At 41.0% G+C, this 22,009-nt stretch overlaps 1 protein-coding gene across 3 annotated transcripts in view; it reads right to left on the bottom strand.

Moving 5' to 3' along the window:
• The window catches only part of ARID5B (AT-rich interaction domain 5B), a 179,790-nt gene that overhangs the window by 29,774 nt on the left and 128,007 nt on the right, over positions 1-22,009 (bottom strand). For 2 of the 3 annotated variants that reach the window (XM_053388362.1, XM_053388364.1), the window contains 3 exons: positions 15,846-16,050; positions 12,127-12,179; positions 3,424-3,521 (listed from right to left, as the gene is read on the bottom strand). In XM_053388362.1, the coding sequence (XP_053244337.1) occupies positions 3,424-3,521; positions 12,127-12,179; positions 15,846-16,050 (356 nt within the window). The remainder of the gene's footprint in view (positions 1-3,423; positions 3,522-12,126; positions 12,180-15,845; positions 16,051-22,009) is intronic. The other variant, XM_053388363.1, reaches the window with a different exon arrangement.

Genomic DNA, 22,009 nt, shown 5'->3' with positions numbered 1-22,009 from the left:
TACTTTATGTGATCAGCCACTGTAATTTACAAGAACTGTAGCCTCCTGATCAAAATAATAACAACTTGCACACTTTGTATGTGTTGAGTCACGTACATAGCAACAGCTCCACAATGGGAAAACATTAATGCTTTTTATATTGGTAATCATCTGTAACATGAGCAATTAAGTACAGTACTAATGGACTATTGCCAAGAGCTGGTACTAATATTAAAAACTGACAGAGATGAATAGGTTTGCAAGCCAAACTGGGCTGACAAGGACATTTTTATGAAGTGCTTGGACTGATTTGATTTAAACCAATCAGAGAGGCAGGTTTAGACCAGCCAGCCCTACAGCGACAATAATGCATTCATGGGCATTATACGATTCCTGCTATGCTTTAAATAAAAACATCCATTGATTCTCGGCTCAAAGCAACCAGCGCTTGCATTATTGCACTCATTAATAAGGCAAAAGGACGCTTAGAATGCATATCCAAAATAACACTTAGTGAACCCACTGGCAACAACACTTTGTTTTAAAAATGAAAATGTTTACTGGAAGTGAGCCACTTGCAATTTAAAAAACCAAATATGTCAATAACGCACTGAAATCATGCTTAGCCCTTCTTTATTTGAAAGGGGGAGCACACACTGATTTTTGAAAGGGGAGCCCACAGAGAGCGCTTTTTCATGTCAGGCCATCTTTCCTGTCACTGTCATTTTCTACTAGTAGCAACTCTTCAGCATCTCAGGCTGATCCTTCCTAGTCCTGACACCTGAGATCATAGAATCATAGAATAGTAGAGTTGGAAGGGGTCATGACGATCATCTAGTCCAGCCCCCTTTAATGCAGGAATCTTTCACTGAGCATGGGACTCAAACCCACAACCCTGAGGATAAGGGTCTCATGCTCTGCCAACTGAGATATCCTTCTATCCATTTGTTAAAAACAGTGTGGATTACACGTGAGATATGGAGCGTGCAAAGCATGCTTGAGCCACAGTACTGTTCCCATCTAGCCCAAATTGTTACTAACGGATAAATCAAACCTGAAGAAAACTGTGTCAACTGCAACTCAACTGCTAATACAGTTTTTAGGTGCCAGTCAACTTCTGCCAATTTTGTTTGTTTACAACTGCTTTCATTGAAAAAGAACAGTTCTGCAACCTAGACAAATGGATCCAATGGCCTTTCTTTCTAATAGTTTATTCAAAACGTTTTGCAAAATGCCATCTAATGTTGCTAGGCAAGGCCTCCCAATTCCCAAATTTCTTTCCAAATTTCCTATTACATTTTAAATCCGGTCTCATCTACAAAGTAGGCCTTATGCTGCTTAACTGAAGTGTGAAAACTGCAGCTAACTTTGCTACCACTTTAGGAAAACCTGCCTGAAATGCAAACTTCTGTTGATGGGTGTGGGGGGAGAGCAGAAACCAAGAGACATCAAGAAGCCAGAAAACGTTCACCTGTAAAGTTAATATTCCTGTCTGAGAAAGGTAGGGTCCAATTCACAGAAGCAACAGCACCAACAAGCCCACTTCTTTGTTCCCAGTTCTCACACAGCAAGAGAACAGAAGCATGAGTAACAAGAACAGAAGCGCCAAAGTCTGGGAGAAAGAATTCTAGGCGTGGCCAGACATCCTTTGCCCCACAAACGCATCCTGGCATGATCAGGGGAAATTCATGCTCCACTCATTATCTATTGCGGGGTGAGAGGGTATTTGGACCAATCAACCCTTCCTCCACCCGCTACACCAGCCACTGATTTGCAATGAGGATCAAAGATTGCATTAAAACCACAAAGTGTGTTTCCATGGCCACTTTTCTTCTTCCAGAAAAAGCAATCAAGGCCACAATCCGGAACAGGGCCAAACATCAGGGTGACATCGACACCTTGGCTACTATTTGCTTCTGAAGTTGCTCTCCACGTAGCTGCTTTTTCTCGAAAACTAGGTGGCCAATGAAGCATGCTTTTTTTTTAAAAAATGTGCTTAACATAACTTGTTGCTTGATCCTGAAATGGAGACTACACTCAAATGTCCCTCACAGCAGTCACCTTCCATGTGGGCACTAACACTGCCTCTCCTTTATAGGGAGATTGCTAAAGGCGGTTGTTTGAGTTACAGACAAATTTTAATTAATGCACTTAAATTAGTCGAGTCCATTGATTTCAATGGGTCTACATACCACACTATGTTCTTTTTCTCCCAAGCCATGTTCTTTGCCTCCCAAGCGAGGCAAAATCCCACGGAAATCAAGGTGACAAGGAACCAGCTAACCTCCATGGGATTTAATGGGACTTGCCTAAACTAAAATTCTCTAAACTGTGCTCACTGGCTATGATCCGAAGAGTCTGTTTACTTTGACTCATATTATTCAGTGGGATCAACTGAGAACGACCAACTCTTAATGTGGATTGTCCATAATTTGTACGGTTCCATCCAGGCTCCCACGCTAGAAGACATTTACTTACCTACCTGTAAGACTAATCAGATTTTCACTCTGGAATTTAAAGTGAACAATAGTCCTATACAGAATATGGCTGGCACCTCACTTCTTTCAGTCTGGCTAGCAGTTAACACTTTAGAAAAGACACGTATGTTCAACGTATGTCAAAAAAGCATTGCAATGCTGTAAGATGGTGATAAACAAACACTCTCTTGGCCCCTACAGGAAACTAGTTAGTGATCTGGAGCATGAGATCATATTGCTCATTTCAGAGCTTGAAAGCACACATATTTTATTAATGGCCGTATTTTCTCAAAATTCTTTTAAGGAAGCATTACAACCGTATCATGTTATCCGATGTACGCTGGATACCCAACCTTTGGAAACTATTATTAACTCAGAAAGGGTACAAAATCAATGTTTATAAAACAGCAACTCTGCTGCACTTTAGAAAGATAAATGGTTGTCAGCTGCAAGAAGAAAGGGAGAAGAAAACATTAAAGGAATATGGAAGAAATGTTTTTTCCCCCATGACTTATAATGGGAACATCCCACTAATCTGAAGACAGCCATACATTGCTTTATTTGCATTTATCTGCAGAGTGGTTTTTAAAAGACAAAAAAAACAACAAACAACAAAAAACCCAGCCAAAGCAGTTAAGATATGATCATTTTGTCCATCATCAAACTATCATCTGTTTTGCTCATCAGTTACAGCTTCTATATTATAGAAGCTTTGGTAAAACAAGGTATGAAGAAGAAAGGAATCAGATCCCCCGATTTATTTGCTTTGCAATCGGAGACACACACTGGTTTAAATTACAGCATATTACAGGACTAAACTGGTGATGGAATATTTACTGTGCCTTTTGTAAGAGGCCTTCTTGCCTCTCCCCCCTCTCTGCCCCCATTTCTTTACAAAAGGCTTTGAAGTCCCTTCAAATTAATTTTTCTCCTTTATTAAACAAGCATTTCATATTTGTTATCTTACCTTTCATAATGTCTACGAGTACACGTGGCTGCACTTGTGCTCCCAGGGTTACCACCTAATTCATCATAAATATGTTTCCATTGTCGGCGGGCTGTTATCTGTAAAAGTGGCAATGGAAAATTTAATCTTGCATCTTTACAGATATTTGTGTGTGTGCAGCGTTTGCATTCACAGCAACAAATGTATATGTGAGACATTGAGAACGCCATGTACTACAAGCACTGTTAAATCCCCTGCAGAACAGATTGAATATGTATCTATGGCTCTTTTAAAAGCAAAAGAGAGAGAGATGTTTTTCACATTTGCTTCACATAAACCTTTTCTCTTTTTTTTGTACAATTGGGTTTTACTGCTGTCTCATTATCAAGCAATTTTGCTATTTTGTGTGTACGATTTCTTGAAAAGGAACTTCAATCAATTGAGGGCCATTAAGCATCAAAATGTATGCAGACAAATCCCTTGGTAAATTATGAAAATGAATCTCAAACTAAGCACAAATAATGATTACATAGTTATTTTAACTGAGTTAGTGAAAATGAATCCATTGCAAACCCTTAATCCATCACAGGCTCCCCTAAATCCACATAGACTCACAGCCTGTAACTCTATATGTTACAAGCTGTTTATTTTCATCCGTCTGCGTCAGTAAAATATATAGTTCAAATGGTAGTGAAATCTAAACACTATCCAATGTTAATATCTGAGTTATTTGGCTAAATGGAAGAAAATAAACATCTTATAAAGTATTAACTTGCAAGCTATGTTTTTTTGGTGGGGAGGAACGTTGCACAGAAAAATGGGGCCAAAAGAATAATAGATACAAGACCTGGCAAAATAATTGTTCTGAATTCCACTTCATTATTTTCTATAGTCTTAACAGGAAGAAAAACAGGAACCTGAGAGGCAAAGCATGGTAATAGTCAACCTTTTTCTGCATGCAATTTAAAAAGTGGGGGCATGTTGTGGGAAATTGCTTAGAAAAGATATTTTAAAAATAAATTCTGAGTGAATTTTGTCATTTTTGTGGAATGCTGTGGTGCTTAATAGAGAGTCCCACAGAATTCTTTACAGTTACCCACAGTGCTGCTGATGAAGTTCACTAAGGAGCCAAAGGCAGCAATCAAAAGAAAACAAATATCAAAACTTGCAATCTGGGGGCCTGTAATTTTAATCTTAAAAAGAGCAGATGAGTGGAGCAGTTAAATATTATAGGGTAAATGATGCTTTTCCTGCTCTGCATAAAGATAAAACACTTCCTTTTCAGAAACCCAGCTTCAAAAGCAAAAGACATGTTATTTGGTAATGTTATAATTTCAGAGAAACATCCTTGAAGCTTATCTTTGTTTTGTTCTCATTAGACATAACCACCGCCTACTTCTAGAGGCCGATTAAATCAAAAATGCCTATTTGTTCATCAGTAGTATGAAATAACCTAAAACCTTGATAAAACTGTCTTCTGTGTGGGGAAATTAAATATTCAGTTACAACTTATTTGCAAAGCTGTTTTGGGTTTTTTTTCAACTTAAAGGAGCAACTGCATGACTGTAGAAATGGCATGTACACACACCCGGATCCCACGCTCCTCCCTCCACACGCTGTGGCAATGTTGTGCGCAAAGAACCAAGGGCTCCTGGCACACAATATCCCACCAGATCTAGAGTGCGTGGGGCACAACTGGCAAATCCAAGACTCCCATATGGGGAGTTAAACACAAGATGGCTGATCTACAGACCCATTTATGCAGACACCACAGACAGAAATGGGCACAGTGGCGCAACAGGGCAGATTAGCCAATACGCAGGCATGGAACAAGAACATTGTGTTTTGATTATCCCTGGAGGTTGAAATCGTTCTTGCGGTAGGTACGAGAGAGTGTTCATTCAAGCCCACTATGGCTCAGAGAAATAAAGTGACAAGGAAGTCAGTATCAACCCGTCTTAGATTCTGTGCCAAGTGTGACTAGTTTTGAAGATCAAGGTGGAAAACGGCTGTTTGGTTGTTCTCACTGCACTTATTCATTTAAAAGTGAATAACCTGAATGTAAATGCACACTTTTCACAGAATGGATGCTCCTCTCCCCCATATGTGAGCATTACAGTTTAAGGTGTGGAAATGTTTAATAGAACACTTCTCTCTTTTTTTACTAATTCAGATTCCGTTTCTCTTGGCAGTCATGCCTGCTCTGAAATCAATAGGCCAGCACCACTTATTTACCATAGTGATTATGCTAAGTTATGCTGACGTGGTGATGAAAGACCCAGTTCCTGGAAGTCTCGACACCATGCCTTATTTAAATTTTTTAAAAATAAGGCCTAACGCCTGATGTCACAATCTTCTTAAAGGATATGAACGAAGCAAACTTTTTTTCTGGAAAGTTCAGAAATCCCTGCCACCATTATATTTAGGGCATGATTGCTGATAAATCGAAACTAGACTTTCCTTCCATTAGCATCCTTTTAACAAAGTCTTCCCCCTATTTTTCCTTTGTGCTCGTGCAATATGGGGAGCAGACATACCGTCAGGATCCCTACCGCTGCCCCCTGCTGCTCTCCGACTATTCTGTATTCCACTCCAAACTAACACAGTGCAACTCTACAAGTCAAATTCAGCCCACTAGCCAAGTAGAGCATCACACCAGGGGCTCAGTAAGCTTACTGCTTTGCCGCTTGTCTGGAATTGCAAAAACATGGACTGTCTCAAACACCTGGCAGGCCAAGCTACTAATACTTGACAAGCTCCATTTGGTTTGAGGGGCCACAAGTTGTGCTCAGCTGTTCTATACAAATTTCACTTTCATACTGGAAAATGCAGTATGCTTCCAACTGTTGTTTAAAGTTTGGACAACTTATTGCTAGATAAAAGTGTCATTTTCCTTCTATCGTAAAAGGCTTCTTCAGTGCAATCTTTGCTCGAAGCTGCAATGGAAATGCCAAGCTCATATTCTGTCTTCCCATATTAATACAGACAGTAACCCATTAATTGAAGTGCTATTGTAATGTTTCCCGGTTTCCACTGCAACTATCACCAAAGAACAGTGAACTTTATCTGGGTCAGGCATGGCCAAACTTGGCCCTCCCAATGTCTTGGGACTACAGTTCCCTTCATCCCCGACCACTGGTCCTGTTAGCTAGGGATGATGCGAGTTGTAGTCCCAAAACATCTGGAGGGCCAAGTTTGGCCATGCCTGGTCTAGGTGATCAATGTTCTTCCCATGGTTAAATTTAAGTAATTAAAGTGTGCCTTCTGGGAACCTGGTCATAAAAGACTATAAAGAGAACACCACCTGTAATGTTCATTTTTGATATTTGATTCAAGACAATCTGTTCTAATTCATGTGTGTCCCTCTGTTTCTGCTTAAAGGTGCAACAATATTTGCACATGGTATCTGTAGCAATGGAAGGGACCCCAAGGGTCATCCAGTCCAACCCCCTGCTATGCAGGAATCTCAACAAAGCATCCATGACAGCTGGCAATCCAACCTCTGCCTCCACGGATGGAGAGTCCATCACCTCTCATGGGAGTCTGTTCCACTGCTGAACATCTCTTACTATTTGTTATTTAAAGATTTGTTCTGAGGCCGAAGCTCTCAATCATAACAGCTGAGACTTGCTTAAAGCTGTCAGTCTCTCCACAGAAAAAGGAATATGACAGAATAGAATGGCTTCAAAGCCTACTATAATTTAAATTTCCCCTAAAGAGCAATCCGGGCAAGTTTGAAACAGGTGGGAATTTACTGTGTTAAAGAATCACCTGAGTCTATGTCTTTGGATTATTATTATTACCTCTGCATTTTCTCAGATTTATTGGGATGGATCTAATTAAAATCGGGAAACGTTATAGCCCATTAGAGCTACCCTGCTCTGCAAGGGAGGCTCCACTACTTTCATCTTTAAGAAGAAACTTATATGGATGGTTTTAAATGGCAGAAGATTAAAACAGAAAAGGGGCAACTCTGAAAGAGAGAGATACTAAGATGGTATAAGTGGGGCCCTGCAACAAAATACTGCAATCTGTAGTTTTACTCTTCAGGGATCCAGCCATTCCATTCATAGCTCAGATGGTGGAGCATGAGACTTTTAATCCCAGGGTTGTGGGTTTAAGCCCCACCTTAGGCAAAAAAATTATGCATTGCAGGGGTTTGGACTAGATGACCTGCATAGTCCCTTCCAACTCTACAGTCCTATGATTCTATGATTCATTCCACCCCACTCCCCAAAGCAAATCAGCATTCCATGCCAACTGAGCACAGTCAGCCACCATTGAGCTGTTTGGCGTCTCCTCACCTCCATTTGGGTGTGGGATGGACACGCTACCGTCCTATTCCAGCTACATTAAAATCTCTCAGTTTAAACTTGCTATGAACTGGATCAGCTCTGTACTGTAACATTTTGACAGTACTGTGACTGTACTGACTGTACTGTAACATTTTGACAGGAGGGGAATATTTCAATGAACACACCTTCATTGAAGCTTATTACCTTTATTATTATGTTCCTGGTCAACTTCCTCACCACTACCCATGACTCTTATCAGGTGACGCCATAACGATAGGCCTTTTCAAGACAGTGAAAGCTGTAGCTACATAAGAGCATCTCCAAGACATCCATAGCTAAATGGATTCTCCATGACCAGATGCATTATGGACACCTGGCTTGATCAACTAGGGCAATTCTTATGTACACACTACACCTCAAAACTCTGTACACGTAAATCTGACAAACTGCAGGTATAGCCTGATACCCCACTAAAGAGCAAGCATCTGTTGAGTCAAAAAGCAGACACAAGCTAATGGTATGCAATTAAGATCGTGCAATGGGGTGGTTTCTGAAACAGAGAACACCTCCACGGCCAATGCAAATTCAAAAACGAATCTTGGGGGCAATCAGAATATTGTTGGAAATAGTGTCAGTATAGATATCATTTGATTTAAAATGATGAATGATGCCCAGGAGCCTGATTCTGAATCTAGTGTAAAGGCTTTGGGGGAGAGATGCCTCCAGTGTGACAGTATTACTTCCAAAACACTGATTTCATGTTAACTCTGAAGGAAATAAGGCATTGAGTCATCAGGAAAAACCGCTTTTCTCTATTGTTTGTATTTTACATCTGTCTCCAGCCTGTGGCACATCCATTCATTGGAAAATGAGCTCACATGTTCAAGTTAAGAGATAACCAATGTTTAGTTGGCAATAGCCAACCTGAGCCCCCATCTTGACTCCCACAGCTGGACAACTGCCTGAGGCAATAAATCAGACATCATGGACCACTGTCATCTACAGACATTTGGCAGTCCCCGTTTCAGACATTTAGGTTATCATGCACAACTATAATTCCCAAAAGCATAACACTATCTAAATTCAACTAGAATACTTAAGCAGCTCATGCCAGCAAATGTTCTGAATTCAGAGCGCCACAATAATTTTGTAACATACAGAAGGCCTCAGGAAAAGCAACAACACCAAAAGATTTTTAACCCTTACGCCTAAACAACAAACAGAAAGGAGTACACCGTATTTTTCGCTCTATAGGATGCACCTGACCATAGGACGCACCTTGTTTTAGAGGGGGAGAACAAGAAAAAATAATTCTCCCCCTCTCTGCTCAGCACCCCTTCAGCGAAGCGGCAGGAGAAACGGAGCCCCTTCAATTTCTCCTCCTGCTTAGCTGAAGGGTCGCTGCGCCTTAGCTGAAGGGGCACCTATCCTTCAGCTAAAGGAACCCAAAGCCTCCGGAGCACAGCGGGAGCTCCTGCTGCGCTCCGGAAGCTGCAGGCGGCTATCTTTGAAGCCTGGAGAGCAAGAGGGGTCAGCGAAAGCAACGCGAAGCCTCCGGAGCATGGCGGTAGCGCTCCCACTGCACTTCGGAGGCTTCGCGTTGCTATTGCTGAAGCCAAGGAGCCTGCAATTGCTCCATAAGATGCACACACATTTCCCCTTAATTTTTGGAGGGGAAAATGTGCGTCTTATAGAGTGAAAAATACGGTATATCAAACAAACAAACAAACAAATGTGGGGTGTGAATTAGGAGTATATGAGTACCAATGCAAATCTGCCACTTGGATCTCTATCAGGTGCATGCTGAAGTGTATCCAACACTTCTTATCTGAATTATGCTGGAAACTAACGGGCTGCACATGCACTAGGTCTCCAGAGGCACCCTTTCAAACTAGGAACCCCTTCTGCCCCACTAAAAAGCTGTTGCTGACAGCAGGAGTGCCACAAAACAGAAGGGGAAATGTGGGCATCAGAATCTTGTTCAATCTGTGATATGCAGGAGTGGTGCTAGTATCAGCATCCTGTGTCCTCTGCCTCATCATTCCTGCTCAGATCAGGGAAGCTTTCTCGTGTGCCTGCTTTAGTTGAATTGTTTGCAGCAGAACATGAACTGCTTGCTGGCTGGGCAGACAGCCCCTTAAGCTTAGTTTGGTCAAAGTGATGAAAGCTTAAATCAGAACTGCTAAATCCTGCGCATTATGAAATCTCAATTTGTAAGTTTCACTCTACTGGAAAGAAGAATGGCTCAAAGGTTGTAACATGGTGTGAAAAATACAATGAATGTGGCATTTAAGGAGAAAACTATAGACTTACATTGGATAAGCATGATGGAGGTTAACAAGTTATGCAACATCTGGGAAGAGGGTTTATACAAATATTTTTAGCCGTTTTAATAGACTAAGGCAGAAATCCTTTCACGGAGAAAGTTGCATTGAACACATTACATAAGATGTCACCCCAAATGGCCAGATTGTTAGAAATAACTTCAAAGGCTATCTTGACTTCTCTTTGTCACTACTCCATATTTTATCTTACTTTGCTGCTGTTTTTTTTGTGTGTAAACTGCACACTTATTTGAATATAAAATCTGGAACAATGTAAGGGCCAAGATTTAAGATGTGTCATTAACTTTATGGCTCCAACTTAACATACTTGCCTAATTTCACTTTCTAATAGCATTTGCCCAGAAGTGTTGGAGAAAAGCAAATAAAATTTCCTTCTTATGAGCTTCTAGCTAATGCATATGTTACTTTAAACCACAAGAGAGCACTGCTTCTCTAGCAATCTAGCCAGCACTTGTTTGTAACTCTCTGTCTAAGTTAACTCCAACCCTAAAAGCTGAGCCATTTTTCTCTCTCCCAACTTGTTGAGAAAATATGTCTTCTATTCTCTCTCATCTCTACTGTAAATAGTTCCTGCATGAATAAAGCCTTTGAACACCAAAAACTGTAACAGAAGCGGAACTTTCCAAAGGTTAGCACATTGGAATCCTATACATCCTTACTTCAAAGCAAGACTCAAAGAATACTTTTAATGCTTGTATTATCAGCTGATTGGCAAGACTTTTTTTTAGCCTTCCTTAGTGCTTAAATAAGAAGTTCTGCTTTAATTTTATTATTGTTGTTTTAGTATATTTAGTTTTTGATGTTTTCTGTACATTGCTCAGAGAACAACAGCTATTTGGTGTACCCAATGTAGTGAATAAATTTAAATAAATTAGAGTTGGGTTAACTCCCAAGTAAACAAGCACAGAATCAGGCACTCAGATCAGATGCAAAGCAAAGAAAGTCAACTAAAGCTACCAATACCTGTATGTGATTACTATTTCACAACCACAGATATGTTAGCTAACTGCACAGGCATTAAAATGACACAACAGGCTTTGTTCTATGGGACAAATACCAGAGTGATTACATTTCAGCTTAAATTAATTTCAGCTTTTGTGTTCTCTGTTACTTCATTATGGACTAGATGCAGCCCAGATTTATACTCAGTGAACAAAGCAAAACAAATAAATATATCTAGCTAGCTAGCTATTTAAATATGTTTTTTGCATTCAACTGTGGCAGGAAATGCACAACCTAATCTGAGCATTATGGGCTGGGGAAATATTCCCAATGACGATCGTCTTATGTCAAATGGGCTTTATTGCAGATGCCATCTTTATATGCCATATTAAAGCAGCTCTTTCTTCTCATTTCAAGATCTTAATCGCAGTTTGTTGCTCCAACGTTTTATTGGTTTGGAATACATGCTGTAAAATCCGCAACCATCAAATTTCCCTGTGAGCTAAAAATAAAGTGGCCATGTCAGATATGGTTAGTTGATAAAAAGTGTCAGAGTATTCCGCTTCCCTCCCCCCTTGCCTTTATACTTTGGATAACTTCCTGTTTATGTGGCACTGACCCTTGTCTAATAAAGATCTTTTACTATTCACAGTAAAGAAAGATACTGCACCAAGCTATTCCTTAATGGACAACGCTGATTACTTTTGAAAGCATTTAATACATTTCCCATATTCCAACATGAACAGATGTCAGGGACTATGCCAAGTGAAATTTCATTTTATGCAATCTTGGCTTGTTGTACAAGAATAGCCCTTTCTCAACATGGGAAAAAATTACAGACCCAACCAATTTCCTTGACAGGGAAGAGTTACACATGTTTTCCACTCAAGAAGTGTTTTTTTTTTTCTTCTTCAACAAGTTTACAGTTTTGCCAAACCTGGAACTAATTGGGGCTTTTTCTAAAAAAGGACCCAATAACCCCACTGTGTGTGTGTGTGTGTGTGTGTGTGTGTGTGTGTGTGTGTACTACATTGTTATTTCCTGTGTGTGTGTGTGTGTGTCTGAGAAAAAGAAACACCACCCCAAACAGGGGAAAGCTAGATTACACATTTTTTTCCCATTTAAGTTACTTAAACACTTACTGTTTCATATCCTCCCAGTTTTTGAGCAGCTTGAAACATAGTCCAAAGGTTAACTGTTAGAGGGACAATAAGTATTTAGATAAGCATTGCATTAACCAACTTTTTTCAAAGAAATGCAAATCAAACAGTTTTTCTTTCACAGTGAAGCAAGAAGATAACAATCACATCTACGCACACAAAAAGGTTTTTTTTTGGGGGGGGAGAAACACAAACAATCTGCAAATGACATTTACATAATTCAAAGAGTAAACATTGGCTTTTGCACATATACCATTCCTTTCTTAAAATCACAAGGGAAAACATTTCTCTGAGATACAGTTACAGATATAAAAGAATTTTTTTTACTGAGCTTAAATTCACTTCCAGGATATAAAACAAACAGCATAAAAAATAAAACACACGAAATAAGCTTTGCATTATATGTTCCTATATAAAACTAACATAGTTATTAGAAAGAGCATTATTTTTAAAATGTCATTTAGTTAATGTAGCAGGAAACTGGAGTGCATACACAAAGCAGTCCTTGATTAAACAAGTATTTACTGCCACTCAGATAAGAGACCTTGGCTGGGATCCAGAGATCCTCTTCCACATGAGGAAACAAGCTTCTACAAGTGGAGCAGCTCATTTCGTCATGAATGTAGCCTGCAGGGTGAGGAATATCAAGATGCACCCAGAGCGACCGTATCTCCCATACAAGTGCACCCCAGCTTTCTCAGAGTCTAAACCACCTCAAGAGGTCTTGGTGCACATCTCACAGATCATGCACTGTCTTACGTGGACCTCCCAAAAGTGTTAAAGGTAAAGGGACCCCTGACCATTAGGTCCAGTTGTGGCCGACTCTGGGGTTGTGGCGCTCATTTCGCTATATTAGCTGAGGGAGCCGGCATACAGCTTCCGGGTCATGTGGCCAGCAGGACTAAGCCGCTTCTGGAGAACCAGAGCAGCGCACGGAAATGCTGTTTACCACCCCGCCGGAGTGGTACCTATTTATCTACTTGCACTCTGACGTGCTTTCGAACTGCAAGGTTGGCAGGAGCTGGGATTGAGCAACGGGAGCTCACCCCGTTGCGGGGATTCAAACCGCCAACGTTCTGATCAGCAAGTCCTAGGCTCTGTGGTTTAACCCACAGTGCCACCCCAATAGCCAGGTGTGTTCCTTGCAAAGTCATGCTGCCCCTGCACTTGTCTATGAAACTCTTGAAAGTAGGGGAAGCCCTATGGGGAACTTCCACTGGTGGGAACATTTATAGTCCCATGGTCCAGATCCCAGGCATGGGTGTCTTGTACATACCATCTGCCATCAGGAGTGTGTTGCCTGTTTCCTGCTATCATCTCTATTTTGCAACTAGCATAAAATGCACAGCTGTCTCTGCACTGGTTGTTTCAAACCATCCCTGTTGTTGATTGATGCCGAACTAAGTCTCTAATGGATCAAATTTGACTGACATGGTTAGATGGGATGGTTTGCAGAATTTTGGTTTATGCTGGCACAAACGCCCTCAAGCATCCAAAATACCGATGCTTGTGGACATTTCAGAATGCCTAACTAAAGCTTGGTCCACTACAGAGCTGGCAAAAATGAATATCTTTAACATTTGAGCTAAGGAAGGGTGCAAATTCCCTCATTCCATATGAAGTGGATGCCATTTGTTGGCTACTGAACTCATGTCAAAGAGCTTAGCTAGAGAGATAGACATAAATAAATATACTTTGATGTGATTATACCTCCCTATATGATCATGACTTATTTTTAAATTGTCCGTATACCTGCACTTTAATCCAATTGTCTCTTTTAATAAAGGTTTCCTTTTAAGTTTAAAGGGGGAAAGGGGCCAAGCACTTTTAGAATCCTCTGTAATGAGAGAACTACAGAATGCAGTAAAATAGGTTTGACTGCATTTTTTTTTGCTCCCTTTACCCCATCAAAGAGCTTCTCATAATGGTGCTGTATGAATTGCCTCCAAAATATTACATAAATTATGGGTGTTCCCCAGGGAGTAGTACTCATTATTGAACCACACAGCACAGCAAAGAACATTCACTGTACTTATTCAGCAACAGAGGAATTATATTATTTAAACTGGTTCTTCCTACTCATGTGTTTACACATGTCAAGGTAGACAAACACAGCGAGTACTCCTGGCCATTATATGAGCAGCTCAGTTACTCCTGAGTAATCTTGCTCTGAGGAAACATGAGGCACATTGCTGAATATCAAACAAGCCAGTTTATCTCAGCTACATGTTGCAGAATGATCTCATGGCAACGCTGGGAAATTGAGACCCAATAAATACCTGCTTTTAAAAATGTGCCTCTTTGTTAGTGACAAATAAGGAGGGGGGAATTAACATTACACACACACACTACATCTCAAAATGTTCTAAATAAAAAGCTTCACTGAACCTTGCACTCTCCCTGAGCTATCAAGAGCTTTGCTCGGGCCTTGATTTAATCGGAATCAAATGCATAATGCAACAAAGCTGTTCATAGTACATTAATTTTACTTCTATTTCAAGCAGCCGGTTTTTCAGGCAAACATTGTAATCATTTTGGAGTTATATAAGTTTATAATGACTGCTAGAGGTCTGTTGCAATCAGTGTCAATTGCTATTAGGTATGTAAATTGTTATGTAAAACATAGAGGTTTGACATTCTTCATCAAAATAACATACACATTTAATCTGGGAAGATAGGTTTGAGAAAGTCATATTTCCATGTAAGGCATTCCTCCCTTTATAATAATTTAGATACCTTATAGGCTATTAAAAGCACACCTTTCATCGTTTGCGATGTTCATTCTTCCATGCTATAGAATGTTTATGCAAAATTTAATTACAGTTGCATGTTCTCTATCAATTGTTGCTTTTATAAGCACTGACTCAAAAAGTGCTCTTTCCAAACCAATCCTTAGCATTGTGCTATGATGTCTTTAAACAGATCCTGTCTATTTTTATACTCTGTGACCTCCTTCACCTACTTTCTGGCCACCTTTAGATGCCTTCCTTTTATATCTGTGGGATTCCCCCCCCCCCGAAGGAACATCTGGGTACAATAAAAGTATGTTGTATTATTAATTCAAGGGAAGACATTAGCTGCAGTATTTATCAAAAGGAGAGGGAGAGTAGGAACCTTTTTAAACATGCCAGGTTCTGATTGCAAGCAGTGTATTTTAAAACTATAAATTTCCACCAGCGGTTGCCCAAAACGAAGAGAAACTGCAAGATAGGGGGATGGAAAAATGTATTGGTGGATATAAACACTAGGACAACAACTCTCGTTTCAAATGTCCCAGTGTGCATGTATGTACGTATGTGTTTTCCTTTTTAAGGTTTTTACTGGCTGACATACAAAGATCTACTCGTTGTGCCTATGGGAGCTTTGGGATACTGTTTCTCAAATAGCATCGTCCCCCCACACCTCCCAAATCCACACGGCAAACCACTTTGAAAACTGAGAAGACTTTTAAAAGTCATTTGCTTTATGGCATTGGTGGTGGGGTTTCTACTCAAAGGGCGGGAGGGGAAATCTCAATGCCTATAAAGCTCTGGATCCTGACAATTAGTTTTATAGTAAATGTACAATGCAAAAGAAGAGACAGAGAACTAAAGAGGGCCATATCTGTCCACAAAGTTGTCCCACCTTATCAAGCCGATCAACCCCAGAAGCCAAACTGTTCTAAAATGTCAAACCAAAAATGCAATGAAAATTCTACTTACTCTGCTTAAAACCAAGGTAGGGTATTCGTTCAATTGGTGTTTTTCTTTCTTTCATATATTTATAAAGTGCCACAAGGAATGCCTGTTCATCCGCTCTGCATTCTTCACCTACAGAAACCTTTGATTTATCCTCGCTTGAGCCCTTTTTACAGTTGCTGTTGTTATTTTTTGTTTTGTGCAAAGGCAATTTAGCCTCACATTTTACCTGGAAGAAAAGAGGAGATGCCAGATTAGATCTTGAAAACTGCCTGCTCCAGCTTTCATTCCCATTTAAGAGATGACCCCCTTCTGCTCCATCACGCCCTCTCTTTCTCAGATGGCCAACAACAACATTAAAGCTCTTTCTCTGTGTTTTAGGTACAATATTTCCAAACTGTTGCATCTCGATTTCCCTACTTCCTTTGCCTCTCATTCTTGCCTCCACTCTGTGTTTGGTTAATTCTTTGGACAAGTCAAGAACCTAAAGAGAACATGAAGCCGTGTCTTCTCTCCTTTAAGTTACTGCTCTGTGGTTTCCTGGCCCAACCTCATGCCATTTGCTTTTTGAGTCTGCCCTGTTGTATCTAGGTCTTTACTTTACTTTAATTTATTTACGGCTATTAGCCCATAAAATATGTACAAACATAAAAACACAGAGACATAAAAACCGATCTATCCGACAACAGAAGGTGAACACCACGATGCAAGGGTGGGTCATTGAGCAGAGCCAAATGACAGCTTGGGGCCAGGAGAGCTCCAAGGGACAGATCTCAGAAAAAGGAAAACTGAAGACGAAATCCGACATGCACTCTCATCATAACAGTCCGATTAGTTTTGATGTTGTTGTTGTTTTCTGGTGGTTTTTGAGTGTGAGATAACCGCATTCAGGAATCTCGCCACCTGCAGAGTTACAGAAGGATCTGTATCCTGCAAAAGCAGTGCGGCGTGTGACTCAACAGGCCTGCCAACCAAGCGCAGTAAAGCAGGACCCAGGAATTTAGCCCTGGCTATGCTATGTAGGGGACAGTTGAACATTATATGTGTAAGAGATTCAACAGTTTCCCCGTCACACACGCATAGCGGAGACACCAAACCCTTGGAAAATCTGTGGCTCAGCTGGTTCGATGGAAGGACATTGAACCTTGCCCGAATAAATGCAAGTCGGTGTGGTACTGATGAAAGAGATGACATGTATGATGGAAGGCCAAGTGGTGGGGTTATTCCGTGGTACCTGGGGGAGCAGACACCCCCACCCCTGGCGAGGTTGTGTTGATTTTCAATGTCCGCTAATCTTTGCTCAATAAGGCTTTTGGCTGAGCGTAAATTCATCTTTAAGGAGTCCGCTGGGGAAATTCCGATGCTCAGAAGTTTGGCATGGATTTTTCCTACCCACGGGTTGACAAAGACGTCCCGCCAGAGGCACTGAAAAAGGTAATGGTCGGGAAGCCTATGCCAGCTGGACAGCCAATAGCCAAAGACTCGCTTCCAGATGACAGTCTCCATTGCATCTAGTATCTTGTATCTAGGTCTCCATTGCAGCCTGCTGGATCCCTAGTGCTGCTTACCCCTTCCTTATACAGTGGTACCTCGGGTTACATACGCTTCAGGTTACATACGCTTCAGGTTAAAGACTCCGCTAACCCAGAAATAGTGCTTCAGGTTAAGAACTTTGCTTGAGGATGAGAGCAGAAATCGTGCTCCAGCGGCACGGCAGCAACAGGAGGCCCCATTAGCTAAAGTGGTACTTCAGGTTAAGAACAGTTTCAGGTTAAGTACGGACCTCCGGAACAAATTAAGTACTTAATCCGAGGTACCACTGTACAGTCATTTCGTCCGCCTGTCTCCATAGAATTGTTCAAGTGAGCTGTCAAGTCCAGACAAGGTGGGGTCTGTCTCTCTGCCACATGTATAGCGGTAGATACCTATTAACCACTTTTATATTTTGTAGTAAATATTAAAAAGGTAAAGGTACCCCTGCCCGTACGGGCCAGTCTTGACAGACTCTGGGGTTGTGCGCCCATCTCACTTAAGAGGCCAGGGGCCAGCGCTGTCCGGAGACACTTCCGGGTCACGTGGCCAGCGTGACATCGCTGCTCTGGCGAGCCAGAGCCGCACACGGAAACGCCGTTTACCTTCCCGCTAGAAAGCGGTCCCTATTTATCTACTTGCACTTCGACGTGCTTTCGAACTGCTAGGTTGGCAGGCGCTGGGACCGAGCAACGGGAGCGCACCCCGCCACGGGGATTCGAACCGCCGACCTTTCGATCGGCAAGCCCTAGGCGCTGAGGCTTTTACCCACAGCGCCACCCGCGTCCCCGTAGTAAATATTACAAACCCTTGATTTTCACCCAGGGTGGAGTCTGTGCTCTATTGCTGTTTCCCTCCCCTTAATAATAGCATGCAAACTTGAATAAAATATTAGGCAGAGGGCAGATAAGCCCCACCCCACATAATTGATCATAAGACTCGGCACACACACTCCATTTGAATGGCAATGCCTATAAACTGGGGGGGGGGGGACTGACCCTCTCAAATGTGTGTCTTGGTTTTTTTTAGGGGGGCTGAAGGGATATTGGCCTCTAGGAGTTGGCTCCTATGTTAGCACGTGTCATGACTCGGCTCAAGATCTTAAGAAAGATGTTTGGGTGGGATACATGTATTTGCGTGACCAAGGACACAGTGTCACTGAACAGACGGGGTGCGTTTTACAACAGGGAATTTCATAAACATTAGGAGTTTTTGAGTTCTGGGCACAGTACTGTGCCTAAAATTTCAGATTAACTTCCAAGAGATCACTGCAGCGTCAGGCAAGCTGATAGGTTCTGCCTCTCAGCTGGCCTTCTGGAAAGGTAGCGTTTCACTCTCGGTGGCCTCAAAAATGAACGTAAAATTTTAGCCGCAGCTCATTCATTTTCAGCTTTATATTCTTGTTATAAAAAGTGTGCCTATAACCTAGGTTTAAGGTGCTGTTTAGCTCCTAGCTTTCATATCTCAGTTTCTAACACTGCCCCCAAACAATCCGGCCACTCTATTTGGAATATTTGTGACAATAGGTCCGGTGACGAACACTCTTTGCCCAACCTGATTTAGGTTTACTGGGCTACCAAGCAAAGGAAATAGAATAGAATGTCAATTCTGGCAAGGTTTATTTATTTATTTGGGAGACAAGTGACACAATTCTGGGTTTTCTTTTGTATACAAACCTTCCATAAAATGAAACTAACTGAATGTCAAGCCTCCATTATGCATTGCTGATATCAGTTTTTTTTAAAATAAATTTATTAGCTAGCCATGCTGCTTTGTAATGGTTTTGTAATTCAACCACTTGGGGTGATTGCATGTAATAAAACACTCTTGTTAGAGAAGATAAGAGTTGCATGATCCATTTTGGATATACTTTTAAAAATGGTTGCTATGTAAAAGAGACCTTTGATGACTACATAACGTAGCAGGAAAACGTCCCTCATATGCTCAGAACTGGAGCAGTGTTTCCATAAACAAAGTATTCAGTTTCAATGTCTTGGGGTGAGGCATGAACTGCTCTTGTTAAAATTGGACAGGGAGCAGGGTATATTAATTAAGGTCAGAGTATAAAGGAAACAGAAATCTGCATGACTGCATTCATGACGCAAACGGCAAAAATAATGTCTTTAGATTTATTTTGAAAGGAAATTTCTAGTCCTCATGATTATGGAAAATAACTTTTTTAAAAAAAATGTATGTGCAGATACTACTAAAGGCCTTTGAAACTGAGAGATTCTTTTGGGGGGCATACATCAGTTCAGGAGGGACCCAATTAGCCTCACTGAAAAATATATTCAAGGATTGGTTTATATAAATGTTGTCAGATAGTTTGTTGTAAGTAAATGATTTAATCTCAGCCCATACGTATCCATGTATATTCACACAAACTGGGAGTCTTTCTCCCCAGCCCAGTATAAGCTCTGACCAAAACCTGAGATCTGTGAAGCTCTAGCATGAGATTTCAAACTGGTAACTCTAGTGAGCAGTTTATCGATCTGTTTGGAGCTTATTAAAGCTGTGAAGAAGGTCACTGTTATTCCCATTCAAAAAAGGGAGGTGCTGCCCTCACGATCCTTCATTTTAGAGTGAGGATTTGAAAATATGTCTCCCATGTTTAGCACCCCAGCCCAAACCTGTTTACACAAGGTCAGTACAACTGAAACCAGTGTGATATAATTTGATACACATGTTGGATTGAAGTGCAAAGCTGTAATTAAACACACTCCCTTTCATGTATTTAAAAATATATCCTTATTACTCTTTTTAGATGGTCCAGTATTAGGAATAGCATTTTACATGTGCTAGTTTTGTGGGGAAAGGCATTTTTTTTAAAAAAAAAATCAGTGGTGTAACCCATGAAACACAAAACACCTTCTAATCTCTTATCAAATAACCCACCTCCACACAACGCACACTGTCTTTCTGGCATGCAGAGTCGGGTTTACCAATTTCATTACCTGGAAAGTATTTCTCATTTGAAGTTCATATTCCATCACATGTGTTTTTAATTGTAGACCAAAAAAATAAAATACAGTTTTTGCAACTAAGATTTACATACTGCTCCATCTCCAGAAAACAAAACAAAAGATTTGGATCCCTTGATCAGGAAACTTAAAAGTACAACTCCCTCCATCTATGTCCAGTCTTATTTTTCATACAGTTCAATAAAAACATCAATATACATGGACAGCTTAAATATACCCAGTAAATCAAGGTGGGAAATAACTAAATGAAAGAAAATTAATGTCAAGGCAACGTGTTCTGTATGATAAATGAGGTAATAACTGAAACAAAATGTATGAAAATATCATGTTCATTCCTTAATAGCAGTGATGTCAATTTGTTCAAGGACATCAAATAGCCAACAGACTCCTCCAGTGCACCCATTTTACGTGAAATACTTGGCAGTCAATTCCATTTACTTATGCTGGACTTTCTCCTAAGTAAGCATGCATTGACTCAGGCTGCATATTTTTGGATGTGGCCATTCCTTAACAAAATGACAAATGACTCTGATTGTATTTCCAGGGGCAAGCCTCATTTGCAGAAATTTACCACCGTGGGAAATACAATAGGAAATTGCCACTGTGACCAATGAATAACGTCGATTTTGGGGAGCCAGGAAAGAGATTGGTTCTGGCTTAGATTATGCCTAGTAAAAGTTCTGCACATATCCACAGTTTACATCATCAATGATCAGCATGTCTCCCAGAGTTCTTATTCAGTCTTCTTGGAATCACGTCAATAGGGATTTGCATGGTTTGGGCTATTTGGGTTATGTGGTAGCTGGAAGGCACAAAGCGCTGGACCAAGGCACGTACCATGGAAATTAAGACGGCCTCTTCTTGGCCACATTTTCTATACAGCACTCGGCTCAGTGTATCTTGCTGATAGCTGCCAGATCTCAATCTCCTCTTTATTATCTTTCACTACATATGGCGTTCGCTGAGTGTGCACGTAACCTTTATGCAGCTACTTTGAAGTAGAGATCTATATGCCCCCCTGTCTTTTGAACTCTTCCACATATATTTAGAAGGGTGGCTGGCAAGGGTGTTTAGGAAATTTAAGGCTGCAGCCGTAAGCACATTTTTACTGGGATGTCCCACTGAAATCACTTCCAAGGGAAAATGGTTGGGGACCATAAAAAGACCTTTGCCATGGCATAGTTTGTTGTGAGAGGGCATAGCTCACTGGCACAGCATCTGCCTTGCATCCATGCAGCCCCTGGCACAATTTCAGGTCACCAGGGTTAGTAAAGAGACTGGCGGAGGCCAGCCAGAATAACCAATAACTTGGCTAGGTAAGCATTGACCTGACTTTGTACATAAGACTGAAGAAATGACTCTGCGCAATAAAACTCTTTACAAGTCTGCCCAAACTTCGCCTGAGACCTTTGCAGCCCTTTTGCAGAATGCATTAACTGTGAGCTGTGCACAAGGTCGACTGCCCCCTTGTGGAGCGTGGCTCGATTCTCCTGCATCTCGGGAGAATAATTTCAGAATAAAGACATTTGTAAAAGCAGTGGCAACATGCTCTTGAAACTTGAGTCATGCGCCTGTCAGAATCATGAAAGGTATAAGTATATTAATGTTTACTTCCATCCTTAAATGTTGAGAGCCACCTGATAAATTGGAACCTGACAAATCACCTGATAAAAATAC

Source organism: Podarcis raffonei, chromosome 5, assembly GCF_027172205.1.
Source record: "Podarcis raffonei isolate rPodRaf1 chromosome 5, rPodRaf1.pri, whole genome shotgun sequence".
In the NCBI taxonomy this organism is placed as follows: domain Eukaryota; kingdom Metazoa; phylum Chordata; class Lepidosauria; order Squamata; family Lacertidae; genus Podarcis; species Podarcis raffonei.
Note: the sequence above shows the minus strand (reverse complement) of the source record. Positions and strands in the feature narration are given on the sequence as shown.